This window comes from Limulus polyphemus, unplaced genomic scaffold (genome assembly GCF_000517525.1).
Source record: "Limulus polyphemus unplaced genomic scaffold, Limulus_polyphemus-2.1.2 Scaffold364, whole genome shotgun sequence".
In the NCBI taxonomy this organism is placed as follows: domain Eukaryota; kingdom Metazoa; phylum Arthropoda; class Merostomata; order Xiphosura; family Limulidae; genus Limulus; species Limulus polyphemus.
The window spans coordinates 496,833-521,479 of record NW_013665974.1 but is presented as its reverse complement, the minus strand read 5'-3'; the positions used below and the strand labels follow the sequence as shown (position 1 = coordinate 521,479).

Sequence of the window (24,647 nt, the reverse complement as noted above, 5' to 3'; positions counted from 1 at the left end):
ATATCATACTACCGTTCGCGCTCTTTACGAAACTTCTTCGTTCAAATCTATTTCCCTGTCAATGTTCCCCATTTTCATTAAAAGGCGAAAGATGACAAAAACAAGATATTGAAGAATTTCTCAATAATGTGCCTCGGTTATGGTAGGTAATTCGAAGAAAAAATAAAGTGTTACTGTTTCTTATTTGTAGAAGGTTTAAGAGGAAAGACGACAACATAATGAACTCATTCATCACAATATCTGAAAACTCTGACTTCACTTTTTTGAAAAATGAAATGGTCTTTCCTTTTACTCCTGATCAACAATCAAGTATCTTTTCTTGAATTATGAATAACACGAATGGATTGAAATATTTAATTAAATTATCTCAAAATAAACCTTCATTTCGGTGCAATATTGAAATTAGCTTGAATTCCTCATAACCTCTGAATAGTGGATGACCCAACGGGTCTAGTACCTACCTACAAACCAGAATTTCCGACACATCTCGAGCACAATACAACATGACAACGATAACATTGCATATGGAAGTCACAAAATCAATGAAAGACGCAAAAAGCAATGCACGAAGAGACGATGGCATACAAGACATTCTCCTAAAAAAAAAAAGACACTCGGCGATTTGTATGAACACTAAACAGTACTTTTAATTAAACTCTGGTTACATCCCAGCGTTTTGGAAGCACGCAAATGTTCCATAAAGAAGGTAAATCAGCCAACAAACTAGATAGTTACTGTTCTATCAGCCTGACCAGCTGTACAGGCAAAACTCTTGAACGTGTATTAAGTTACAGACTATCCCCATTTTTGGAGGTCACATCAAAATTACTAGAATCACAAAGTGGTTTCAGGAAATTTAGGCAAACAGCTGATTATTTAGTTAGGTTAACTGAAACCATAGTAGATAGATTTAATACAAGTGAATGCACTGTCACCTGCTTTCTCGATGTAGATAAAGCTTTCAACACCGTATGGCATAATGGACTAAGGTTCCATATATCAGAAATTGAATTTCCATGCGGGATTATTCACTGACTGTCTAGCTTTTTGGAAAATAGGAAGTGTAAAGTTAATGTGGAGGGCACCTACTCAGGTTATTTTACTCCTGAGTCATGTGTCCTCCAGGGAGGGGTAGTTAGCCTAATATTATTCATCATGTATGTTAGCAACATGCCATTCAAATATCCAAATTTTGGTTTCGTATCATAATTCACGGATGATGTGGAAAATTTTTCCGATCTATTTGATAACAGCTACAAATCTACAACCGCAATTAAACAGAAAATCACAATACTGCCAAAAGTAACGAATAAGAATTAATGTCCCAAAGCCCAAATAGATCTGTTCTCAAACCATTTAAAACCCAGAGACACCCACCAGAGCTATATTTACACGGAACACTTCTCAAGACTACCACATCTGCAAAATGTTTAGGTTTGAATATGACTCTAAGCTTACATGGGTCAAACACATAGATGAAATTAGAGCAAGAGCATGGCAACAAACCAACTATGCTAGGAGTCTGACAGGTAAAAATAGATAAACAACAGCAAAGAGCATTATCAAAATATTACCAACATACATACAGCCCAATATTGAGTACGCTTGTCCGTAATAGAGTAATATAGCTCTCTCATTAATTAAAACTAAATTACAAACAATACAAATTTCTTTACTCACAGAAGCATTCAATCTCCAAATTAACATGATCAGTTTTTCTACATAATCATGAAACATGCACTTATTGTTGTTGTTTGAAGTTAAGCACAAAGCTACACAATGCTCTGCTCTTCACGAGTATTGAAACCCGGTTTCTAGAGTTGTAAGTACGCAGATATGCCGCTGTGCCACCGGGGGGCATGAAACATGCAACCACTACCTTACAGACTCCTATGTAGCACGTTAAATTATTTTCAGAAAAATATCAACAAAAACGTGCTATTGCGTGACTTAGTCCGCTGCCGTACACATGATGGAAATAGTCCTAAGTACCTCTCTCCAATTAAGATCTATTGTTAGTATAAGAACAAGCCACCTATTTCTAGCAGGTAACTAGATTAAAGAAAGGGTAGTTATGTAAATACACACCTAATTAGTTAAAATAGTGAAAGTGTACGTTCATTAGTTGACAATGCGAAAGACTGTTGCAAATCGAATAACGAGATAATGGTGACTATCCTCTAAATAGTAATGCATTTCATACATTCACATGGCCTTGCAAGGGGTCAAGGGTTATACTCGTGAAGTAATAAACATGGTATTCTCCTTCAATACAATATCAGCAGATGAAAAATAAACCAACCGTAAAGGAGGAAGGAAGGTGTCGTAAACGCACATGACCCTTCGTAGTCTAAAGACAAAAATATACATATGAACAAAGAAGTTAATGAAACTGTTCATTCATCTAAGCTCGATCTTTGGGGGATCCATCCGGGTTTCTCTACCAAATCTCACCAAAATGGATTCAGTCAGTTTCTTACAACAACTTCTGACACCAGACAGCGGGAATGCTTTAGCGTAATCTTATACTTCCAGTTTTTCTATCTCTAGTGTTAACGCTAATAAATATTACGGCTGATTTTGAGGAATATGGCTTCATTGAAATAGTGCCAATACATGAGTAGCTGTGGGAAATTCTCTGAAACATAATTTTCTATTTAATTTTCTTCAGGACTATATATTTTAAACAATTTAATTAATTTAACACAATTTAATTAATTTCCGTTCGAACATAAGGTTATAATACAACACCATGTTTTTATATAACTGCAATGGTACCTGAAAAACCTCCTCTCGCAATACAATTTTGTGGCCAAAGGTATGAGAAAAAAAAGCATTATTATTGACTATTAAGGCTAACTTGTTAGATAATGCTTACAGATATGTTTTTTTTTTAAATCATTTAAACTATCTGTTTCTACAATCGATAACTACTTATTTGTAAATGTTAGGTAAGATTACTTGCCACGTTATAGCTATAATAATACAAGTTCCTTTGTTTAGTACAGTTTTAGGGCTGGACTGTCATTCGTATCATGGACTGGAAGAATTATGGGATAATTTACTGAAAATATAATATCCCATCTGGTCGGTAACTGGATGATCTGTTCGTCAGTAGTCTTATTAGTTTTTACGCCTGCGGATTCTAATCTTAGCTGACACCTTGATGTGTGTTTTTGAAAATTGTTGAGTGTTTGTGGATATCTTCCAAATTTATAGCCACGACAGATATAAAATAAAGTTTCTTAATTGGCAGATTTAATGTAATTTATTATACATATGGAATAACGGTAGAAAAAGAAAATCTACTGGTATCGACTATTAGCGTGAAAAGCGCTTGAAAGTTTAAAGTTGCACGTAGACAAACGGAAAAATCACATTCGGTTTTGTTGCCACATGACACTACTCCAAACAACTTTTCTTTTACTAAAAAGGCTGGTTGTTGCCACATGACACTACTTCAGAGAGCATTTCTTTCACTAAAAAGGCTGGTTGCTTCAGATGGGGTGTTTGGAGAACCTTTTGACAGCCTTGAAAAAGCTATTGTCAAAATCACTGCCTTTAGATAAAGTCTGCTTGTCAATCAAAGTAGATTTATCTATGGATTTCAGAGACTAATCTTAAGTCACAGAAGTCGGAGTGTCGAACGTTCATAATAAACACTAACTCTTTTTTTCGGTGCTACGTTGAATTATATTGTTTAACGTAAACTCGTCGATTAAAATGTTTGCAAGGTTTTGTGAAACAGCGCGAATTTTAAACGTCTAGTGTAAATGCTTGGAATGCTTAGTGAGAGAGATCCCGCGCTGAGTGTGATACAGGACGCGCCTCTTCTCTTTCCGTTATCGTACGAACTCGTTCCCCACAGCAAACCTAATTCGGTCCAAATCACCAACTACATTGGTCAAATATCAACGGATAACTAGGGTTAGATTTCTGATACAAGACCCAGCGCCGGCTGAGACCGGCATATCATCTACCAGGTAGTGCCTGACTCCAGCAAAGAACACCAAAAAACATCTCTCACCTGTCTCGAAAAAAAAAGAGGGGGGGGGAGCAGCAAATAACAAGGTACAACGCTCTGTGCTTCGTCATCGAATCACTATGGAAACGAAGATCAAGGCAACCGGGTCTTCCATGGAAACAAGTAAAGCCTCGACCTCTTCCCACGAAGGTAAGTCAAGTGTGGGTGCCACAGTTTCATCAAATATTTCACCTAATGTTAATCTGGATAATTTAATTAGCTGTGCTAAGTAACAGCTATCAAATGTCACCAAGAAACGGAAAAGGGCTAGGAGTTCAACGGAAAGCCAAAGCTTCGTTGAAACAGTAATCAGCGACGAAGAAACTAAGATTATTGAAGAACCTAACCAACAAGCAACCACCTTGGATGTACTCACACAAAACACAACACCAAGCAACAGGATGAAGACGGCTTCGTCCTAGTTCAAAAGAAAGTCAAGAAAACAAACAACACAAAACAAATACAAGAACCACCTAAATACGCAATCATTATTGAAGGAATACCCGGCTTATATAAAGAACCACAACTCGTAAATGAAATAAAAATCACAATCCACAAGTCAATATCACAAACATTAAAAGACTAGCAAAGGGCGGAGTCCTCGTGAAAGGGATCGAAGCCAAAGATCTTAACATTCTCCTGACTGAATGGCCTAAAGAGGCCTTCAGTCCAGGAAACACAAAAATACACTTACCGGGTATGAAACCGAACACAAACTCCTTCATAATAAGGGGTATACATTACACAGTAACAATTGAAGAAATACAAGAACTCACAGCTTACACATCCCACACACAAAAGTGGAGAGAATAATTTCAAAACGCACAGACCAACCCACGTCACTCATAACAGCAAACACAGACAACACATATACACAAACCAACATCAAAGAACTGATAACCAATGGAATCAGACTCTGGTACCAGAGGTTTGAGGTGGAAGAAACCAAAACACCGGCGGTTGTTATCAAGCAGTGCTTTAATTGCCAGCGTTACGATAATGTAGCGTCAGCATATAAGTCCTTACCAAGATGTGTCGGCGGCAGTGGTAACCACCTTACAAGTAACTGTCCAAAAGGAAATAGCGCTCCAATGTGCTGTAACTGTAAACAGCAACATATAGCCAATTATAAGGGCTTGTTTAAAATATAAAGAAATCAAGACAAAAATATTTAATATAAACAACAACGTAACACAACCAAGCACACAAAAACACAACAACAACCACGAAAACCACTCTTACCAACACCACGAACACAAAAACCAAATACATGCAAATACAGTCAAGCAATAACCTCAACAGAAACAAACTAAGAGCACAGCATAAATTAATGAACAACAAGAAGAAGCAGAAAACCAAACACAAAATAAAGTACAAGAATCAAAACAAACAGAAGATACCCTAATATCTGAGGCTATTAAAAACATAGCCAAAGACGTTATAGTACAATATCAAAACCCAGAAAACAAAATATACTTTTTTTCCACTGCTAAATAACATTACAAAAACTCACATGACACCACTAATCCCATTATTAATTCAAAAATTAATGGGCTCTTTTCTCACCTAACCATTCACCATACAACACATAAACATCCAAGGTGGTCTTGTTTCCAAGAGGTACGAGATCGAAGACTTAATAATAAATTCAAATCCTGATATATTGGTAACTAGCTGAGTTACCTGGCGTTGCACCGTGAAAAGTTAGATTTGAAATGTATAGATCAGTATTTTTTTCAGCAAATTATTCAGTAAGTAGACAAAAGATGTGATGCGAGAAATAAAAAAGCATTTAATCAAACAAAGCTTTATTTGAAATTAGATCGTGTTTTAGCTTGTCTTGTTCTTTGAGCCTGAAGTCGTACATTATGTTGCTCCTCTGTTTCTTGCTCTCTGTAAGTTATTTGTCTTAATTTTTGTGCTTGAAGTCTGGTTTGACGTTGTTCAGAAGTTTCTTGTTGTCTATATCCAGCTTGCCTTGATAATTCTGACTGAACTCTGGCTTTGTGCTGTTCAACAGTTTTTTGCTGTCTTTGAGTTAGCCTGCCTTTCAGCTTGAGCTCGAAGTCTAACTTTAAGTTGTTCCAAAGTCTCTTCCTGTCTTGCAGCTTGTGCTTGAAGTCTTTGATTGCGTTTTTTCTTCTGTTTCAGCTGCTCTTTGTGCTTGCATTCTTTTAGCGGCAGAAGACTTTCCATAGAAAGTGCGTTTTTTTGGGTGGCATAATCACCTGTATCACTAAATAATAATTTGCAATTCACCAAGTTACTAAATCACTTATGAAACCACTTAGCACTATTTAAAGAAAACTGTTTTTGGAAATGCTGAATTGATAGCAAGGTGATCTGAGTGTCTCCCGCCATGGAACGCTTTCTATGTGCAAAACGTGCTTATGTTTGTATGTTTATTACAAAAAATGGCGCAATAATAATTAATTGTCAATTTCGTCATTAAATACTACACCAAATACAAAATAAATAGCACCATTAAATTTCTTGTAAAAAACTGGTTATTATGAAGTTATTTTAAAATTTGTAAGTTCAACCGTTTGGTTTCCTATAGAGGACAAAATAAACAAACTTCTTCTTTTATATATATAGATAATACTAGACTGCCACTTATGAACTATCATGAGTTAAGCATAAAGAAACTTTGCCCATCCCTGCTAACCCCTGGATTGAACAAATCAGAGGTGGTTTGCTTTTCAAAATAGGGAACGTGGTTCACCTATTGCACTGTCTCCAGAGCATCATTCCTTAGGACTCCCTAACAGTGTTCCTTCTCAATTCATGTGCAGAATGAATTTTTTTTCATGTGCACCAGTATTAAGGCAATGTGCAGATGTGTGCAACCAGTTTTTTTTTAAGGGACAGAGGGTATTTTAAGACCATCGACCCTAAGGAATCATTAGGCTGCTTTGTAACACCACCAGTTGGTTATTTGGACTTTAGGCCAGGGCCATTAAGGCCATCAACATGTTGAATTGGCGCCCTAATTCCGAGTTTGGTTTGTTGCATTCTGTGCTTCTTCAGGTTGGGGAGAAAACTTGTCCAGTTGGGTGTTGCTACCCTTCCCTTCATAATTCCGCTTCAGATGCAATTTTCTGTGACTTTCAGGTTGGGTTTCCATCATATCATATTCCTATTATACAATTATGTCATAATGCAGTCCCCATGCCCTAGCCACTACACCTTGGATTTAGCTTTGCATCTACAGCCCTATAATTCCCATGATGATATGTGGAACCTCGTCTGTGTGGTTGGGACCTGGACGAATCTTGTGATAGTAAACAATTTTGTCTCTGTAACCAGTTGGCCTTTACCACCCACATTGAGATTGCACTTTCTCTGGGTGAAGAACATACCAATTCCAGAAATAGTGCAGCCCCCCACTAGTGTGTTTCATTATATCTCAATTTTGCACATCTGTTTTTTCTATGCAAATGCTTTCTGTGTGGATCTTGCCCTCTCTGGCCCCTCCACCTTGTCAATGTGGGATTTTAACTAAAAGTGTGAGGAGAGTTGTGTTTCATAAATCTACATTTTCCTATACTGAAAATATATTTCCGATAATACCTCCTCTCACACTATCCCACCCTTCCTCCCCACAATAATGGGGAGCTTATATACAGATCGCGTATTGAGGGCACATTGACATAGGTGGAGATAGTCACAAGATTAAAATAGCTATGGGCAGTAGTGGGGTACAAAGACTGGAGCAAGTGAGGTAGAATTCATACCAATGCTTAGATGGGCAAAGAAGAGAATCTTTCGTCAGGATAAAGCTAAAGGTTATGAAGAGGTAAGTATTATTGGAAATACATTTTTAGTATAGGAAAATGTAAACATTTGCTTTCATGTAAGATTATTTTGTTTTATGATGTCATATTCATTCATCTTTTAATAGTACTTGCGTGACATATTTAGGTCGACTGCTCTCAGTTACATAATTGATTCACCTTGAAATATATGTACATGCAACATACACACTTCATAGACGACCAGTACTGAAAATTTATTTGGGATTAATCTTGGGGTTTCTCTGATATTTACACATTTGAAATTTTGGGGATAACAGAAAGAGAAACCTCTTGTACAAGTGAAAATGTATTTGATTCTCTCTTTTTTCTTCTTCTTTTTTTCAATTTTTATCCTTGACCAGAAGCAATATACAACTGAAGAAGTAAACCAGTATTTGTCCTAAACCTCTGTGAAAACATGCTATCCTGTCATCAGTGACACAGTAACTACAAAAGTAAGAAGATTAATAAAAACCCATCATGTTAATAAAGACACTGGGAAAATCCCTCGAAGAATACCTGGTCTTCTCTGCATTTAACTGCAAAAATTATGAGAAAAAAAAATTTACAGCCAGAAACATAATCTATGAACTAGAATGAAAAGTTTACAGAGAAATGTATATCAGTGAAACAGAATGTCTCATACATACCCACATCAGTGAACACATTAGTGCCCTAAACAATCAGTAATGAACAAAAAGGCTGAACATTATGTAAATAACCATGATTCTCCACCAGCAAATGAACCTTGCCCTCTCAACATCAAAATTCTAGTAAAGACAAATGAATTAAAAGAAAGAAAATACAACAAAACTGCTCTCATTGGAGAAAAAACAATGTAAAATCAATGGGACAAAAGGATGGTGTATATAATCACCTTTCTTCCACCAAAGATAACATTTACAACTAGCTTATACTAATTTATATGTCAATGTGTAAAATTTAAAGTTTTAACACAAGTTTATTTTTAGTAAGATATACTATGTAGTTTATTTATTGTTACTTTCCTTAACAGTATTGATTATACAATTAATATATTGAATTTAAGTACTTTTTATTTATTATTATACTTTTATTATAAAGATTTTATTGCATTGTCAGGTTAAAACATGTATTTAGGACTAACTAAATCTAAACTGACTAAATCTCACGAGATATTATTGAGATTACAGCCAAAAATATTGTTAACTGCGAAGGTATCCAACTGATGAACCATTCTAATCTTTATAGAAATATAAGTATGTTTAATTAGTAACTTTTCAGGTTTTTAACATGAGCACTCATATTTGTATTAAATAATTTATTTGAATTATCACCACGTTTTTTAGTTTTTAATGCACAAGCTTTAGGCTCGATTATGTAAACCATCTACAGGTGCATACCCGTAGAAGGCTTAGGTAATTGAGCCGAAAGCTTGTGCATTAAAAAAACTAAAAAGAGTGTGGTGATAGTCCAAATAAATTACTTAATACAAATATGTTTAATTAGCTTTACCAATGGTCAAGTTTATTTTTAGTTTTGCTCTGAGTATACAGCTTACTCTGATTTGAAATTATTATTTTAAACAATACAAATTGTAAAATGTGCTGCACAACAATTGACAACAAACTTGCATGTTCAAAAGACCTTACACTAGAATTAAAAATTTAATTATAAATTCAAAAATCTCTATGTGTTCCTGTACCACAGCCACTTTATAAAGGGTTATAAGTGAAACATTGAGAAATAGCTTTGTTTCTTCTGAAGTCAAAGGTCATCCAGTTACTCAAGCATAATATAATCAAACAGGATCTTATTTAGGCATTTCATGAATAATAGTGGTTTGAATTTTAATCTGTAAGTATTTTTTATGACAAACTTCACTCTTGAATTTACCGTTGTAATGAACCAAAATGTCTAAAAATGCAAGTTGATATTCTTCTGTGTAATGAAGTTTTTTTATTATGATATTGTGAAATTTAAGTCTTATTCTGGTTTTTAAAAATAAAAGTTGAAAACAGTATTATCTACATACTTTTAGTAATATAAAGATTTGAAAGACATTATAATTTTTTTCTAGCCAGTATTTTTATTAATAAGTTACACCATCAGTTTCATCATAAATAATGTTATATTGTGTAGAAAATTACATTCCTCAATAGCCAAATTTACGAGTTTTAAAACAGCATTAGAGAAATATTTATTATTTGAGCTGATTAGATAAGTACTTGTATGTTTTTGTTTTCAAAAGAAATATTATTGGAGAATGACTACATCAAAATTAGCAAATAAACCTTACTATCAAACTTTAGATCTTGAAAATTAAAAGTTATCTTTCAGACTATATTTATTATTGTTAAAGTTTCCTGAAGAAAATAATCTATTAAAGTCCTGTTAAAGAGTGTTTGCATTTGCTGATATTTCAAAGTACAGGTCTAAGTCAACATCCTTCTGTTGGCATATCTAAGTATTCTGTTTAGGTTAGTTAATAATACATTTTCTATAGTTTCAATGGGCTGTAAGTAGCTTAATGGGTAGCATGAAAAAAGAGGGGTGGAAGGTTCAAAATGTGATGCTGCTGAACACACTTTGTGCCTTCACTTGTGAGCACATTGTAAAAGTGACAGTCGATCTTATTATTTGGTTCAAAGAGCATTGTGATGACAGGTGCAGCTGATATAGTTGTGCACTGAAATTATTTTAAGTATTATAAACATATAAGGCCAATGATGAATACAATTTTGTTAGCGTGTGTTACTACAAACATCAATGTACATGCACTAACTGTATGTATGTTGGGGTGGGGGTTAAGGCACTTAAGGAAAAAAATCATATCAGAAATAAAGTATTTCATAGTTAAAAGTGCAAAATTTAAAACATACTAACCAATGGTTTCTTTACATGCACCTTTTAATTTGATTTTCAATAAGTTATAATAGTCTGTAAAGAATCTAAGCACTAGTAAATACTCAGATCCCATATTACAGCACGTACTGTGTATGGAAGTGTGTGCTGAAAAGACTTATTTGGCATACAGTATTTGTTTTAAAACATATAAAACAGCCAATTATCACAAAAAATATTTTTGAGTGACAAGATTAAATGTATACAAAGCAACTTACATATTGAAATTTCTGACTCTCATTTCATTATTACATGTAAGGTGGCACCTTGAACACAGTTGTGTGGGAACTGCAATGTAGGGTGTACAAAAAATCACATGTTGTTTTTCATATTCTTAAAAGTTTGTTGAACTCTTGGATTTAGTATTCTGTACTTTCCACCTTCAGATAAATAATCAGACAGAAAAAGTAGATATTAGTTGTTAACTATAGTGATATGATTATAATGAAATAAACAAGAATACTTCAAAATATTATTTGCTTACTAATGTTTTCATTCATAATAATAATATGTATCTTTGTTGGAAATTGATGAGTTAGTTGTATTATTTTTTTATCAGGAAATGGCAGACAAACTGTTGAATGGAGATATACCTGTAGAAGAATTCATTGAAAAGTATCTGGAGAAGCGAAAAATTGCACATTTACGCAAAGTAAAAGCAGAGAAGATGGCTGAGCTTCTTGCACAGAAGAGAAACCAGAGCATAAGTATGTTTTCTTCTAGTCATTTTCAAGCAGGGAATAGGCCTAGCAGACTTCCACCTGCTCCACCTTTTTATCCAAATCCACCTATGGGACAGCCATTGTATGGTCCAGGAGTTCTGACACCACCTTCATATGGAATATCTCCTGTAATGAGGATGCCTATGCCATCGTACAGATAGTCATGTTATCTACTAGTTATCAAGAATCTGTTAAAACCCAACTTTTCTTTTCTATCCAAGAAGTTTGAAACAAAGAAATATTTAAATATCTTGTGTTTTTTTTTTTAATTAACTGTTGAGTGCAGACATTCACAGAATTTAATTTAAAGACTGTCAGAGTAGTGTTGTGTTTTTTTCAAGATTTAAGGAGATGAAACGTATTACATGTATATATATTTTATCATATGTTCAATAAAATGAAAAATACCAATCAAGAATCTAGTAAATGTATATAAATTTAGGGAATGTTGGGGCCTTAAGTTAACAAATTATTGGTTTTTGGGAAATAAAATTGTGCATTTATGCTAACTTATACAAGGTTGAGCAAAAGTCAACAAATATTAAAGTATAATAGTTTAGTATCTTATTTTCCCAAGTCAAGACAAATGCTCAAAATTGGTACTGACTTCAACAGTGCAATGTGCCAGATAATGTCTAAGTCCTCCTATGCTGTTAACAAGATTTTGGTTGTAGATTCACAAAATGGACTAAGGAAGCCTGTGTGGAGGAATAGTGAAGTCTCCATATTTTAAGTATTATTGGGAGAAATAATTAAGCAGTTATAATTTTTTTTTAAATAAATAAAGTTTGAGTGCATTCCAAAATTAAACAATACTACTCAGCATTGGAATTACTATGATGTCACTGTTGGTTCAATGATGACCATAAACCTGGAATGCTTTGTTGACTATGTTGGCATTTCTAAGATGGATGTTAGGCAAAAGAAAAGAATTTTCAGAAGAACTGGAACTAACACAATAGTGGGAGATAATGCAATAAAATAAAGTCAGTGTAAAAACACAACATTGAAATTATAACAAATTTATTTTAACTAGTGATGTTTTGAGCAACTGCTCTTTATAGGGCATAATTTAATTTTCATATTAAGCTTGAGATTGAGCAGTTGCTGAAAACATTGATAGATATAATAAATTTGCTTCTGTTTAAACATTGTTTTGTTTTTTTCAATGAATTTATTTTGAAAAAAAAAATAAAGTTGCTGCATGTACATTTACTGTAAACTTTAACTTATCACAAGGGTAACATTCCTCATAGAAGATGCCATATTGCATTTTTCAATCTCAATGCTTCTTTGGGCTATTCAATGTGTTGAGCCAATGTTGAAACAATCCTAAAAGTCTACCCTAGAAACAGGATGCACCAATGCTGACAGCGTTGAATCTTGGAATTAACCCTTTGTAATACTCGTAGTACTGTTCATTGACTTATACCATACCCAATAAGGATGTCATGAGAATATAGAAGTACAAGATAATTTAACTATGGGTAAAAAAAAAGTATATACAATAAAATCAGTATTTCCTGGCTGTAACAAGATATAAAAAATGTTGTGACCTTTTTTTGAAAACTAGTATGAACTTAAAAACCTGTCAACCACTGGCAAAGCTTTTGGTAATGATGTGACACTGGTCATGGGATATTTTAGTTATTCTTTTTTAATTTTCGTCTTTGCATCATAGATTTTTTTCTTTTTTGTGCTATGAAAACTATATATATATATATACAATAAACATAGTAATTTTATGCAATTTTATTAAATTACTGAATTAGAATAAATAAATTTCTTTAATTAAGGGTTCCATATATTTCAAGATATGAAAAAAATTGTATGATATCAAAGTTACTTGTTTGGTTTTGTAGTGAGAAAGTAATAGTTATACTAAGTGTCTTCTTTTTGATTTACCCTAGACTAATAAATTGTTAACACATTGATCAATAATATATGTTCTTTTTTTGTCTGCTATTGATGGGAATAGCTCATGAAATAAATAAAGGTAAATTCTTAATAAAATGTTTATCTCTTTGTTATTCTGACATGACATATATATATATATATATAAATTCAAAAATATTTAAAATAGATATATACACACACACACACACACACACACAAGTAACTATATTGTAAACATGTCAAATTTAATTAAATTTTCAAGAAATCAAACAATTATATTTATTCATATTTAATCTGATGCTTTCAAAATAGTTGCAAAGTATGATTATTGAACTTCTATTAGGAATTACAGTAGTTTAAATTGTCCTTCATATGTATAATTCATGTTTTTTCATGGAATATCTATAACTTTTTAACTTCTGTACTCGGAAACTAAATACCAATATAATTCTCAGGTCAATATACCACATCCCAGAATCTGAGGTAACTTTTAGATAATGCCAAACTTTTGTAAATGTCAAACAAATACCTAAATTTGTAGTAATATCTTACCTAAGGTAATGATGGAAAATTCAATAAGACTAATTGCATACTGCTAAACATTTTGTGGATCATATAGAGATCTAAGTATTGGTAGATGAATAAATATGTTTTATTCATCAGTAATTATGTTTTATATAAGATTATTGTCAATAAAATATCCTAACTTATTTTCTATGAAAACAATACTTTTGTTAATGCATTTAGAAAAGTAACAGTCATGAAATATTACAAACACAAGACATGTAAAATATAAGTACACTCATGCATACAGAATATTTTATTACTACTTAGAATTTTACAGTGGTTAATTTTTCTTTAAAAGCCATATATACATTTGAAACTAATATTTGCATGACTGTGTTGTTTTTGTAACCTAAAGTGGACACTAATTAAAATGTAATATTTCTGAAAGCACAGCAGTTTTGAAACTGCCCAAATTACCTTTTTTAAAGGATGTAGTGGGCTTTTTTGTTGAAATAGCAATTCAAAAATGAATATTAAAAACTTCTCTACCTGTAATGTTTTTTGCTTCACTCAAGATGAAGAGAATACTATATATAATATTTTAGAGATTAAAGTGCTATTGTAAAGCTGGCAATGAATAAAATGTGATTGGACTAGATTAATAAAATACAGATACTTCATAATTCCAAGCATGTTACTCTTAAGCATGCATAAATTTTGTTTATATTTTACTTTTAATTTATGTAAGTGGCCTACTGGGCAGAGTGCTCAACTAGCAATTTGTGGGTAGTGGGATCAAAACTTGTTGCTGAACATGCCCTTTCAGCTACAGGGGCAATATAATGTAACAGTCAATCCCAATTACTTATATATTCTTCTTCATACTAAGTGATCTTTAAGGTCTCTACTAGTCTTGCCAGTGAACTTCATCTTGGACCATTACTTAAGCCTGTTCACAGTTCAGCTTTGCCTTGGATCTTATTTTGGCTTCAGTTGATATTTTCTATGTTGTTTTGGGTATTCTCCTCCCCCCTCTGGAATCCAGAACAGAGCCTTTTTTTATGATGCTGTTCTGTTTCTTAACACATGGCTTAGCCATAATCATTTCCTTCTAGAGATCTTTACCTTAATGTTTTCCTAGTTTGTCCTTTTTTATCACTTCTTTGTTTGAGATCTGTGGGGACCATCATACTCTAATAATCATCTTAAGGCATCTGTTGGTGAACTCAGTTTCCAGGCAAGTTATTCATTTACTTTCCAGCAGTCCAATTCTTAGAGCATTATGGATTTTACATTAGTATTGAAGAGCCACAGTTTGGTTTTGAGAGAAATCTTATTAGATGCCCACAATGATTTTAGTTGTCCAAATGCATTCAAGCATTCACATCAGCATCTGTTCCTTCATTCTTGTCAAGTATATTTCCCGGATATGTAAACTGTCCAACAACGTCTACTTCTTGTCCATTTACTTGTAGCTGTGTCTGTGACTTTGCATTAATCATCGTCTTGTTGGTATTAACTTTCAGACCAATCCTCTGGGAGTCGATATCATGTGTTGATTTCTGTAGTCAAATTTTATTGTTGAAGGGGTGACTGGCCCCATTGCAGCCTTGTCGTGGTCTCTGTCTGCTGGTTTGTCAAGGCTCTCGCCAGGCCTTCACAGCAAACGTAGCGGTTACGGGACCACAGACCTCACTATTCCTTGGTATAGAATAGCCCAAGAGTTAGCTGTGGGTGGTTTATATTAACTGCCTTCTGTCTAGTCTATCACTTAAAAATGAGAAACGGCTAGCAAGTAGCTTTGCGCGAAATTAAACAAAACAATTCATTTTAAGTAATTGTTTATAAAGGTTTATTCTGAACCAAAACTCGCATGGCCGCCTGATCAGTGATCTGCAATTGCAGTTTAAAAAAAATTTGAGGAGAAACGTCATGTATGTTTTGATAACCTAGACTCGCAGAGAGAAAATGTTATCGTTAACAAATTATAAATATCTTTAATGCTAAAATATATAGAAAAAAATTACTTGCCCGTAGCAAGATATTTTACAATAGAAAAAAAAACGTTTCACACCTTCATTGCTCAGCTATAAAGCGAAAAACGTATAAGTATGCCTACCATAGCAACAAAATCTCGTGAACTATCGAGATCTTGTTGATTTGTGCTCAAGCGACAGAAAAGGATGACAAGATGGCGTTAATATTGAAAGCGAAGACGATCTGTTCTTCAAAAACCATTTCTGGTTTTTATCCATTAATAGCTCGGTAAAAAATATTACATTTTTAAACATTAAATGCAATTTTTACGATTATTTAGTAAAGTTGGTTATATTTGTATTTCCTTTACGCAGTTAAAACTTCAAACTGAGCTGTTGAGCGAGTGCAAATATTGTCAAGTAAATCCTAACTTAGTGTGTAGGCTATTACTACTAAGTATATACGAATAGGCATAAAAAATAAAAACTTAAAAGTTGTAAAATGTTAAACATAAAACATAGTATCAAGTCTTAATAGATATTATTAGTCTTGTATTTGAATGCCTCTTAGTACAGAGATTCTAAAGTCGATGCTTATTTGTAGTAAAAGATTATCTTTTATTCAGTACATATTAATTAATTCAAGTAATATTTATGATTTAGGCCTTTTGTATTATCATGTAGTACTAATATTAGTAATAGTAATAAATAAACTAAAACTTCAATAAAAGTCTGCAGTTAGAAGACTAGAACTTTAAGCCTTAAATCATACGCAAAGAAATAAATATAAAGTTAAGAATACACTAAAGTTAATAAGTTTTAAGTTAGAGGAGTGTAGTTATGCAAGTTAATAGTCAATAAACATAATATAAATCATTGAAAATATGTTATGTAAGCTAGAGATTGACGTTAATTGTCGATGTTTGCTAAGTACTCTATTTCTAAAACCAAAAATTTTGGAATACTTATAAATGAAATTCAGAAAATTAAGAGTATGAAAAACAAGCATGAGAGAAAGTTTAAAACTACGAACTAACATAGTGAATATTGTTGTTAGTGTAAATATCGTTGCAGGAGTTGTCGGGTGGTAACTCCCCAATTTGAAGTAATCTTTGGTTCTTACTCTTATGTTTATACATTACACATAGCTTCAGAATCCTACAGATTAACATTTAGTGCATAGACAACTTCCTTCTAAACAATACAAAAGAAATACATCTTACCTTACATATATTTTTTTTTCATAAGTGTTCTTTACAATAATGTAAAAACATAATAGTTTTTAGTATAAAAGTAAACAATAACTGAAGTAACAAAAAGTTAATGTTTCAGAGTAAAATTCATGGTAAACATCTGTACTTTATATTATCAGCCATATCTACAGATTTAAACAATAAAATTATATAAGTGTTAACCAGCAAGTTTTTGGACACTAGTTGCACTATCACAGAAAAAACTTTCCAGGCTTATCTGGTTAAATGCTTAATATATATCTTTGTTAATTATTTATAACATTGATTAGTGAGTTTATATTTCCTTAATTTTTCATTTATTTCCAATTTTTTACTCTTTCCTTTTTTTGTTGTTGTTAGGATTTCCTCAAGGTTTTTGTTATATTGACCTTTGCTTTCTGGAGAGTGTTAACATGTAATTCATCTCAAACTATAACAACTGAAGGCCATTTATTTTAAAAAGCTACAAATAATTTTTTGAAGTATTGTATAGTGATTTGTTAGTGAAGTGACTCGACTGAACACATTCATATTGAAAATTTAATCTGTCATCACCTGAAACCATTGCTTGATAAATAAAACACTGAAGTCTGCTCTTATCATTCAAGTATTTATCAATACTTCCCATAAAATCCCTTAATTAACTGCATCTACCATATGTGAAGGCTATCCATTCCAAAGGTCAAACACTGTTAGAAAACTAAAGCTGTGTTAACTCAAGATAAGTCCTACCGTGCCAAAATTTATATTTGTTTCTTCCAAATTCCTACTGTTCTCCCCATTAAGTACAAAGGAAGATGATGCATCAACACTATCAATTACATTAGCTATCCTAAAATCTCAACCAGATCCTCTTTAACTCTTCCTTTTTTCAAGAGAAAACAATTTTAGAAATCTTAATCTGTCCTCAGTGACAAACTTTTCATTCCAGTTATCATCCTCGTAGCCCTTCTCTGAACCTTTTCCAATAATTCAATGTTCTTTCTAAGGAGATGCACCCAAAGCTTGACATAATACTCCAAATGTGGCCTTTACAATGAAATTATAACCTCTTTTGACTTGTATTCAGTACTTTTGTAGATACAACCTAACATTTTATTTGCCCTACCACTAACAACAGCTCAATGCTTGAAGGGCTTAAGAAACTAATTAACTAGAACACCAAGATTTTTTTTTTTCATAAAACTATTAACTCATCTATATTTAATAGTCAGAGAGCTAACCATATAGGTTTATTGTTAACTGCTAATAAAGATTTTGTAAGAGTTGAAGGGAGGGAAATTAGGAAAGAGTGATCATTGAATAATTAGATTTGATGTTTTGCTACATATAAAGATAAAACAATTTTATTTCCTAACTTTCAGAAACTCAATTTTGAGGCAATGAGACAAGATTTATTGATGATGAATGTGGACAATGAGTTAAAAAACGTTATGGGACAGCTATGATAACTTAATTTAATCCAAGATAGGCATGATTCTAAAAAAGGGTAAAAATAGTAGGTGAGATCAAATCTAAGTAGCTCTCTAAAGACATAAATGGAAAAAATCAAGGATAAATACCATCAGTTTAAGAAATTTAAATTCATGGATAGGATGGAAGATTTACAGGACTATATGAAACCTAGGGATTTGGATGAAAAAAAAAATTAAATACAAAAGGACATACAAGAAACAACTGGCTGATAATGTTAAAACTAATAGCAAAGAAAGGTAATTTAAATATGGAATGGGCCCTCAAAGAATAATGATGGCAAGAGTTTTGTTGTATTGTTGTAGACTGTATGATAGCTGAACTTTTAAATATTTTTTTGTGTTTTTACAAGAGAAATGTTTGCAATATTCTTAATTATGAGTAACAGGTAAATTACAAAAGAGCTTTTGTGACCTTTCTGCCCCAAGTGTAAGTGGTCTTTACATCTTTTGATAAGGTTCTACAAAAAAAGATTTGCCAAGAAATTATAAACCTGTGAAAATTGGGGAAAGACTGTTAATTTTGATTATAGGATGGTTGGATGAGAGAAAGCAAAAGGTTGTTATTAATGGATTTTGATCAAACTAGATTCATGTTACTAGTTAAGTGCCTCAGGGATCAGTGTTTGGACCTTTGCTTTTTCTTAGTTACATTAATGATATTTTGAAGATGATGAAATATTACAGAATGACTAGAATCAAATATTTGGCAAATGACTACTAATTATAGTAAATACAAGGTAATACATTGGGATGATCATAATTTGGGTCAATGTAGATGGGAACTCACTCAATAATATGATTAATGAAAATGATTTTTGCATAACAATGAACAAGTCACATAAGCCATCACAGCAATGCTGTGTTGCTTGTAGTAAAGCTAATAGGATTTTAGGGTGTGTCTACATATATTGATTGTAAGTGAAAGGAGATATTTATTTCTGCAAATAATTAATTAGACTTCACATGAAATGCCTAGTGTTTTTTTGTTTTTTTTTCCGTGTACAGTAATCTTCATGAACACCAGCATTTGAACATGCACTCATTGTTTCCTTGGCACTGCTTATCTTCAGACTTGTTTTTTCACAAGATTTATTGGAATTTTGCACTTATTAAAACCATTTCTTACTATTTGTCATTTAGTCTTTCTTTTGTTAATTTTCTTGATTATATGAAAGAACAGAACTAAATTCGGTATTAGTTAGAACTTTCATTTGAATTCTCTTGAATTTGATTTTCTTTTAATCAACTTTGTACTTTTGGTACACATGTCGCATTGTCTGTTTCCATTGTTTCATTCAACAAAGTCAGCATTAGGTGCTATTTACTACTGCCATACCTGGCTCATTTTCTTTCTAGCTAACAAAAAATAAAAATAAGTAGAGACTCCATCTTCTATGTATTTTACAAAAAAGACCACCACAACATCAATTTTATGGATTCACTGGATTATGCATTTATGTTTCCATATTTCTGACATACCCCAAGATTTTTAACATTCCTTTGCAGAAGTCATCCAATACTGTAATGGGGACTGGAGCCACTCTGAATGTCAGTGATATTACCACCTTTATGCATTATATGGTTTGTTTCATTCTGCTCTCGGATCCAGGATTCCCAGTCTCTTGGTTCTCTTACTTCAACAGAACCTACTGTTTTTGCTATGCCTGCTTTTGCTTCTCATTCTCTCTTAACAATGTGGATCAGGTAGTCCTACTTTCATTCTTTACTGCTAAAATTCCACAGGTGTCTGTCTTTTATTTCTTCTTTCTCCATTAATGTTTTTCTGAATTTGGAGGTCCCTTGTTGCATGAGCATCATTCACCTGAATCTTTATTTTAGTTTAGGAATCACCTCTTTTTCATTCCTTTTTCTTTCTGTCTATCTATTTGTCTTCATCTCTTACTCAACTCCATTGTTCATTCTCATGTTTAATTTTCATTTGGAGACTTTCTAGCATGACTCTATCAGCTTTACTTAAAAAATATGCCAATACTCGTTTATCACCTTGCTCTTGCTTTTCTTCAATTTTGCCCCATTTACCTTGGTTTCTTTGTTCTTTGCGTGTATTATGTCAGGTTGCTTACTTTATGGTTTTCACCTCCATCAATATCATCTCCATGACCTCAGTCTAATTGTACCCTATCTTTGTTTGTTTGTTGTTGTTTTTTTTGGGTGGGGGATTTCTTATGAATTGGCTCCTTGAGCTGGTGCAGCTCTTCAGTAATCATCTCTGTTCACTTGATTTCTTTCTTTTGGGATCAGAGGGCCCCACTATATGTCTCATTATATATAGCCTCATGGGGTCTCCCCCTCTTCTGTTCCTTGTCCTGTTGTAAATATCCATGGTCTGCATTCTTCGAGTGTTGGCTGTCACAAGTCTTGGGGGTAACTTGTTTGTGGATCCACCCCTCAATTCTGGTCATGTGGAAGCTCTGTTCTCCTTCTTTGTCCACTCACTGCCTATTGAATTCCATAGGTTCTTTCTTTTTTCCTGTATTTCCACTTTCCACCTCATCTGTTTTAAATGCCATTGAACAATTCCTCAACCCTACTCTGGAGCTTTGCACCCATCTTTCTTCATTCTCACAAAGATCGGAGGTTGTCTGCCCCACTTGACCCAACTTTGGTCTCTTCTTAGTTCCTGATGAGCAGTTTTCTCACTGTGGTGAAAACTTTCCTTGGCGGTGCATGACCAAGTTCAGGGCCTCAGACACTTTTTCTACATCCTGACTTGCATGCTCAGCTTTTGCCTTCATTGGTTCATCCATAATGGTTGAACATTTGGTTCTCATTCTTTCCCTTCAAGTTAGCTGTGGTCCCAACTTTTTTCATTGGATCTGGTGGTAATTTATTTGGAGGTTACATTCTTGAGGCCTTTTGTTCCACTACTGTATGAACATTTGGTCTCTGTTTGTCCCTTCCAGTGTGGCTTCCTCTTTTGTGATCTCTCTTGTCTTATGAAGGTCATCTCACTTGGGGTAGCTGGTTCAGCTCTCCAATCTCAACCCCCACCCTATATCTCATTCACATGGGGTCTCTTTCATGTTGTATACATGGCAGGCTCAGCCTACTTCTTTGTCATTGTTACATAGATACCAGAACTCTCATGTTTCCTTCATTTTCTTCATGGGTCTCTTTTAGGATCTCTCTCTTGAGTTCTTTGTTCTTCTTGGATGTGCCCTAGTGTACACCATTCAGTGGATTCTAGCCTCTCATTACAGCTATCTCTAGAGATATACTGTCTTCATTTCACCTCTTGAGGTCATGGTGACTCACTCTTAATCCTACAGGACCCAGGATATCCCTTTTACCCCAGACTTTCATCTGTTTGGAGCCCTTCATGGCTCAGAAGTCAGTCTGTGGGCTTCTTCCACTTACATATGTGGATTTCCTTATCTATGGTGAATGTACCACATGTAGCACATTTTGTGTTGGCTTTGTGCTTGATTACAATCAATCCTATGACCACACCTTTCTACTGCCTCTATTCTGGTTGGGTGCATTTCTTGATGCCTGATCTATTTTTGGCATATGGTCTCCAGCAATGTTTCTCTTTCTTTATGTCCTTGAGCTGGTGGGACTACACCCACTTAGAACAATTCATCTTTTAGTTTTTGGTTTTAAAAGATCCACAAATGAAATGCCAAGTGTTTTTTTTTTTTCGTTGCACAGTAATCTTCATGAACACCAGCATTTGGACATACACTCATTGTTTCCTTGGCACTGCTTATCTTCAGACTTGTTTTTTCACAAGATTTATTGGAATTTTGCACTTATTAAATGTTTCAAGTGTTATGCTCCACAGGCTTCCCATCATTATCATCTCTCCTGTCTCTCTGGTCTTCTTATTGTGATCCATTCAGACACCTCCTCTGTTGTTTCTTTTTACCCTGACAGAGTGGCACTCATTCCTGGGGTTTCTGTATTCCTGGCTCTGGACTTTCTCATTTTGACCCACTACCACCACTTTCAGATGTAGGTTTACCATGTAATGAAAACTCAGGCCCTGGTGATGGATCAACTGTTTTACCTAGACATGGGCCCTCCCCACAGAGTAGCTTCTTCATCCTCTGAGGTTTTCAGTGGATTCGCTCCCAGTATAGGTGTCCTATCATCACTGCTTTTCACCTTCCCCTATTCCTCTCTTCCGATTATTTGGTATCCAATCCTAGACTACTGCTCCGGCTGAGAATCTGTATCTGTGGTTCAACCACCTTTTGTATACTTTGGTACATATGTCTTCTTCTTTCCATCGCAGGAGCCATCAATAACTTTTGTCTTGGCACTATTTACCACTGGTACAGGTTCATTTTCTTCCCTATCCCCCCCTCCATTCCTTTTCTTCCCTGTATGGTTATTCTGACCCAGGTCATCTCCTTTGTCCTGTATAGTCTGTTCATTATTATCTCACTCATACTGCCCTTTTTAGGGCACTTGCTAATGTTTTCTTGCTGTAGGATTTCAACTTTTCCCAGTTGGGTTATATATCCCATCTAACCAGTTTCTTCTTTTGTGGATGGTGGCCCTTATCTTGTTTTGTCATGTCTCCATCCATCATGTTTATCATCTCATGGCTTCTCTTGCCTTTAGCCATTGATGTCCTCTGTTGAGAGAAGGCAGGAATATGATGACCCCAAGACATTGGTGTCTCCTTATTTACCCTATAGTGAGGTTTCACCTATTATGTCTTTCATCTCTCTCAAGTTGCCATTCTCCACTGTTCACAGTGGATCTGAAGGTGAGTTGGTTATTTTCTCTTTTCTTTTCTAGGTCTCAAACCCAGAAAAGAAAAGAGAAAAATAACCAAACCCACCTTATTCAAAATATATATCTATATTATGGAGATGATGGAACCCACTGGATGGCCAGTGTTGCCTTACAGGGAATAATTACCCAAAATCTGCATTGATCGGGAGAGTATGGAAAGTGTTAAGCCCATTCACCCCTTCTCAATATCCACTTTTTTTTACAATACTTCAGTGGTGACTATATATTTTATTTTATGATATGATCAATCGCTTCTGTTCACAGATTAGCTAATTTCCTCTTGAAATCATGCTAATCTGCCTGAGAAACTTGTATGCCTCTAGCCTTGTGAAAACTCCCACCTAAAATTCATGTGAAACATGTGAATTTGCACTACTGCATGATGACATATCATGCAGCAAAACTCTGCACCAATAGAAGTGTGACACATCTCCTTGTGCAAATTCTCCTTCTACATTCAAGAGCAAAATTCTTCATTCTTTTCCTCAGCACATTCATGCAAAGACATGTTTATTTTTGCTGAGAGAAGTGAGTTCAAGTATCACTCACAATTACCAACAGTATAGGAAGTTCTTTGCCTATTGAGATCATGACAACTAATTGTCTAACGTGTGATTGGGGTCTATGTTGCTGCCTGGACCTTGTTCTTCCATCCCTGCCAACACATTTCCCTTCACAGAATTTTAAAGCTGAATTTGGGGAGGATAAAAATGCAGTGACTTTTCCACCCATCACTTCTCTAATTAATGAATATCTCTCAACTTTTCCTGTCCACCTTACGTATACCTTCTACCAGTATTTCCTTTCTTCTCCCCTACCAGTTACTTCCACACCTAACATCTCTTTTGGATTTAAATTCACTCCCACTGTTTTATCCCTTGTCCTCCCTGTCTTACCAGCTAACATGTAGAGGTTGTTGTTTAGATAATTTATACCATGTTAACGAATAACTCATAGGACTTGATGTTTAGACATCATTTATTACTCCTTTACATATCTGCATATGATGTATCATTTAGATCTAGTTCATTATACTCCTTAACTTGTACCACATAGAATATATTGCTTAGTCATAGTTGCTTAATCCTTAACATACACAACATAGTATATTATGTTTAATCATAGTTCATCACTCCTTCACATGTACACATAGAAATTGATGATTTATAATATTTAATTATTCCTTAACATTTAAACAGAGACATCATGTTTAGTTACAGTTAGTTGCTCTTTTAAATACAACACATAGACATTCATATTTCATTCTGGTTGATTCCTCCTTAACATGTCCATATCGAAGATAATATTTACATCTGGTTCATTACTTCTTCACATGTACACATGGAAGATAATGCTTTGTCTTGGTTA

The 24,647-nt window shown here is 34.0% G+C and overlaps 2 protein-coding genes across 5 annotated transcripts in view; both read left to right on the top strand.

Annotated features, from left to right (window-relative positions):
• Positions 1-12,358, top strand: part of LOC106457713 (vacuolar protein sorting-associated protein 37B-like) — a 41,306-nt gene extending 28,948 nt beyond the window's left edge. For all 4 annotated transcript variants that reach the window (XM_013917160.2, XM_013917159.2, XM_022383718.1 and 1 more), the window contains one exon: positions 11,264-12,358. In XM_013917160.2, coding sequence (XP_013772614.1) covers positions 11,264-11,587 — 324 coding nt within the window. In that variant the 3' untranslated portion in view covers positions 11,588-12,358. The remainder of the gene's footprint in view (positions 1-11,263) is intronic.
• Positions 12,359-15,940: 3,582 nt separating this feature from the next.
• The window catches only part of LOC106457712 (protein NipSnap-like), a 30,793-nt gene continuing 22,086 nt past the window's right edge, over positions 15,941-24,647 (top strand). The window contains exon 1 of the mRNA XM_013917158.2: positions 15,941-16,094. Coding sequence (XP_013772612.1) covers positions 16,021-16,094 — 74 coding nt within the window. The 5' untranslated portion in view covers positions 15,941-16,020. The remainder of the gene's footprint in view (positions 16,095-24,647) is intronic.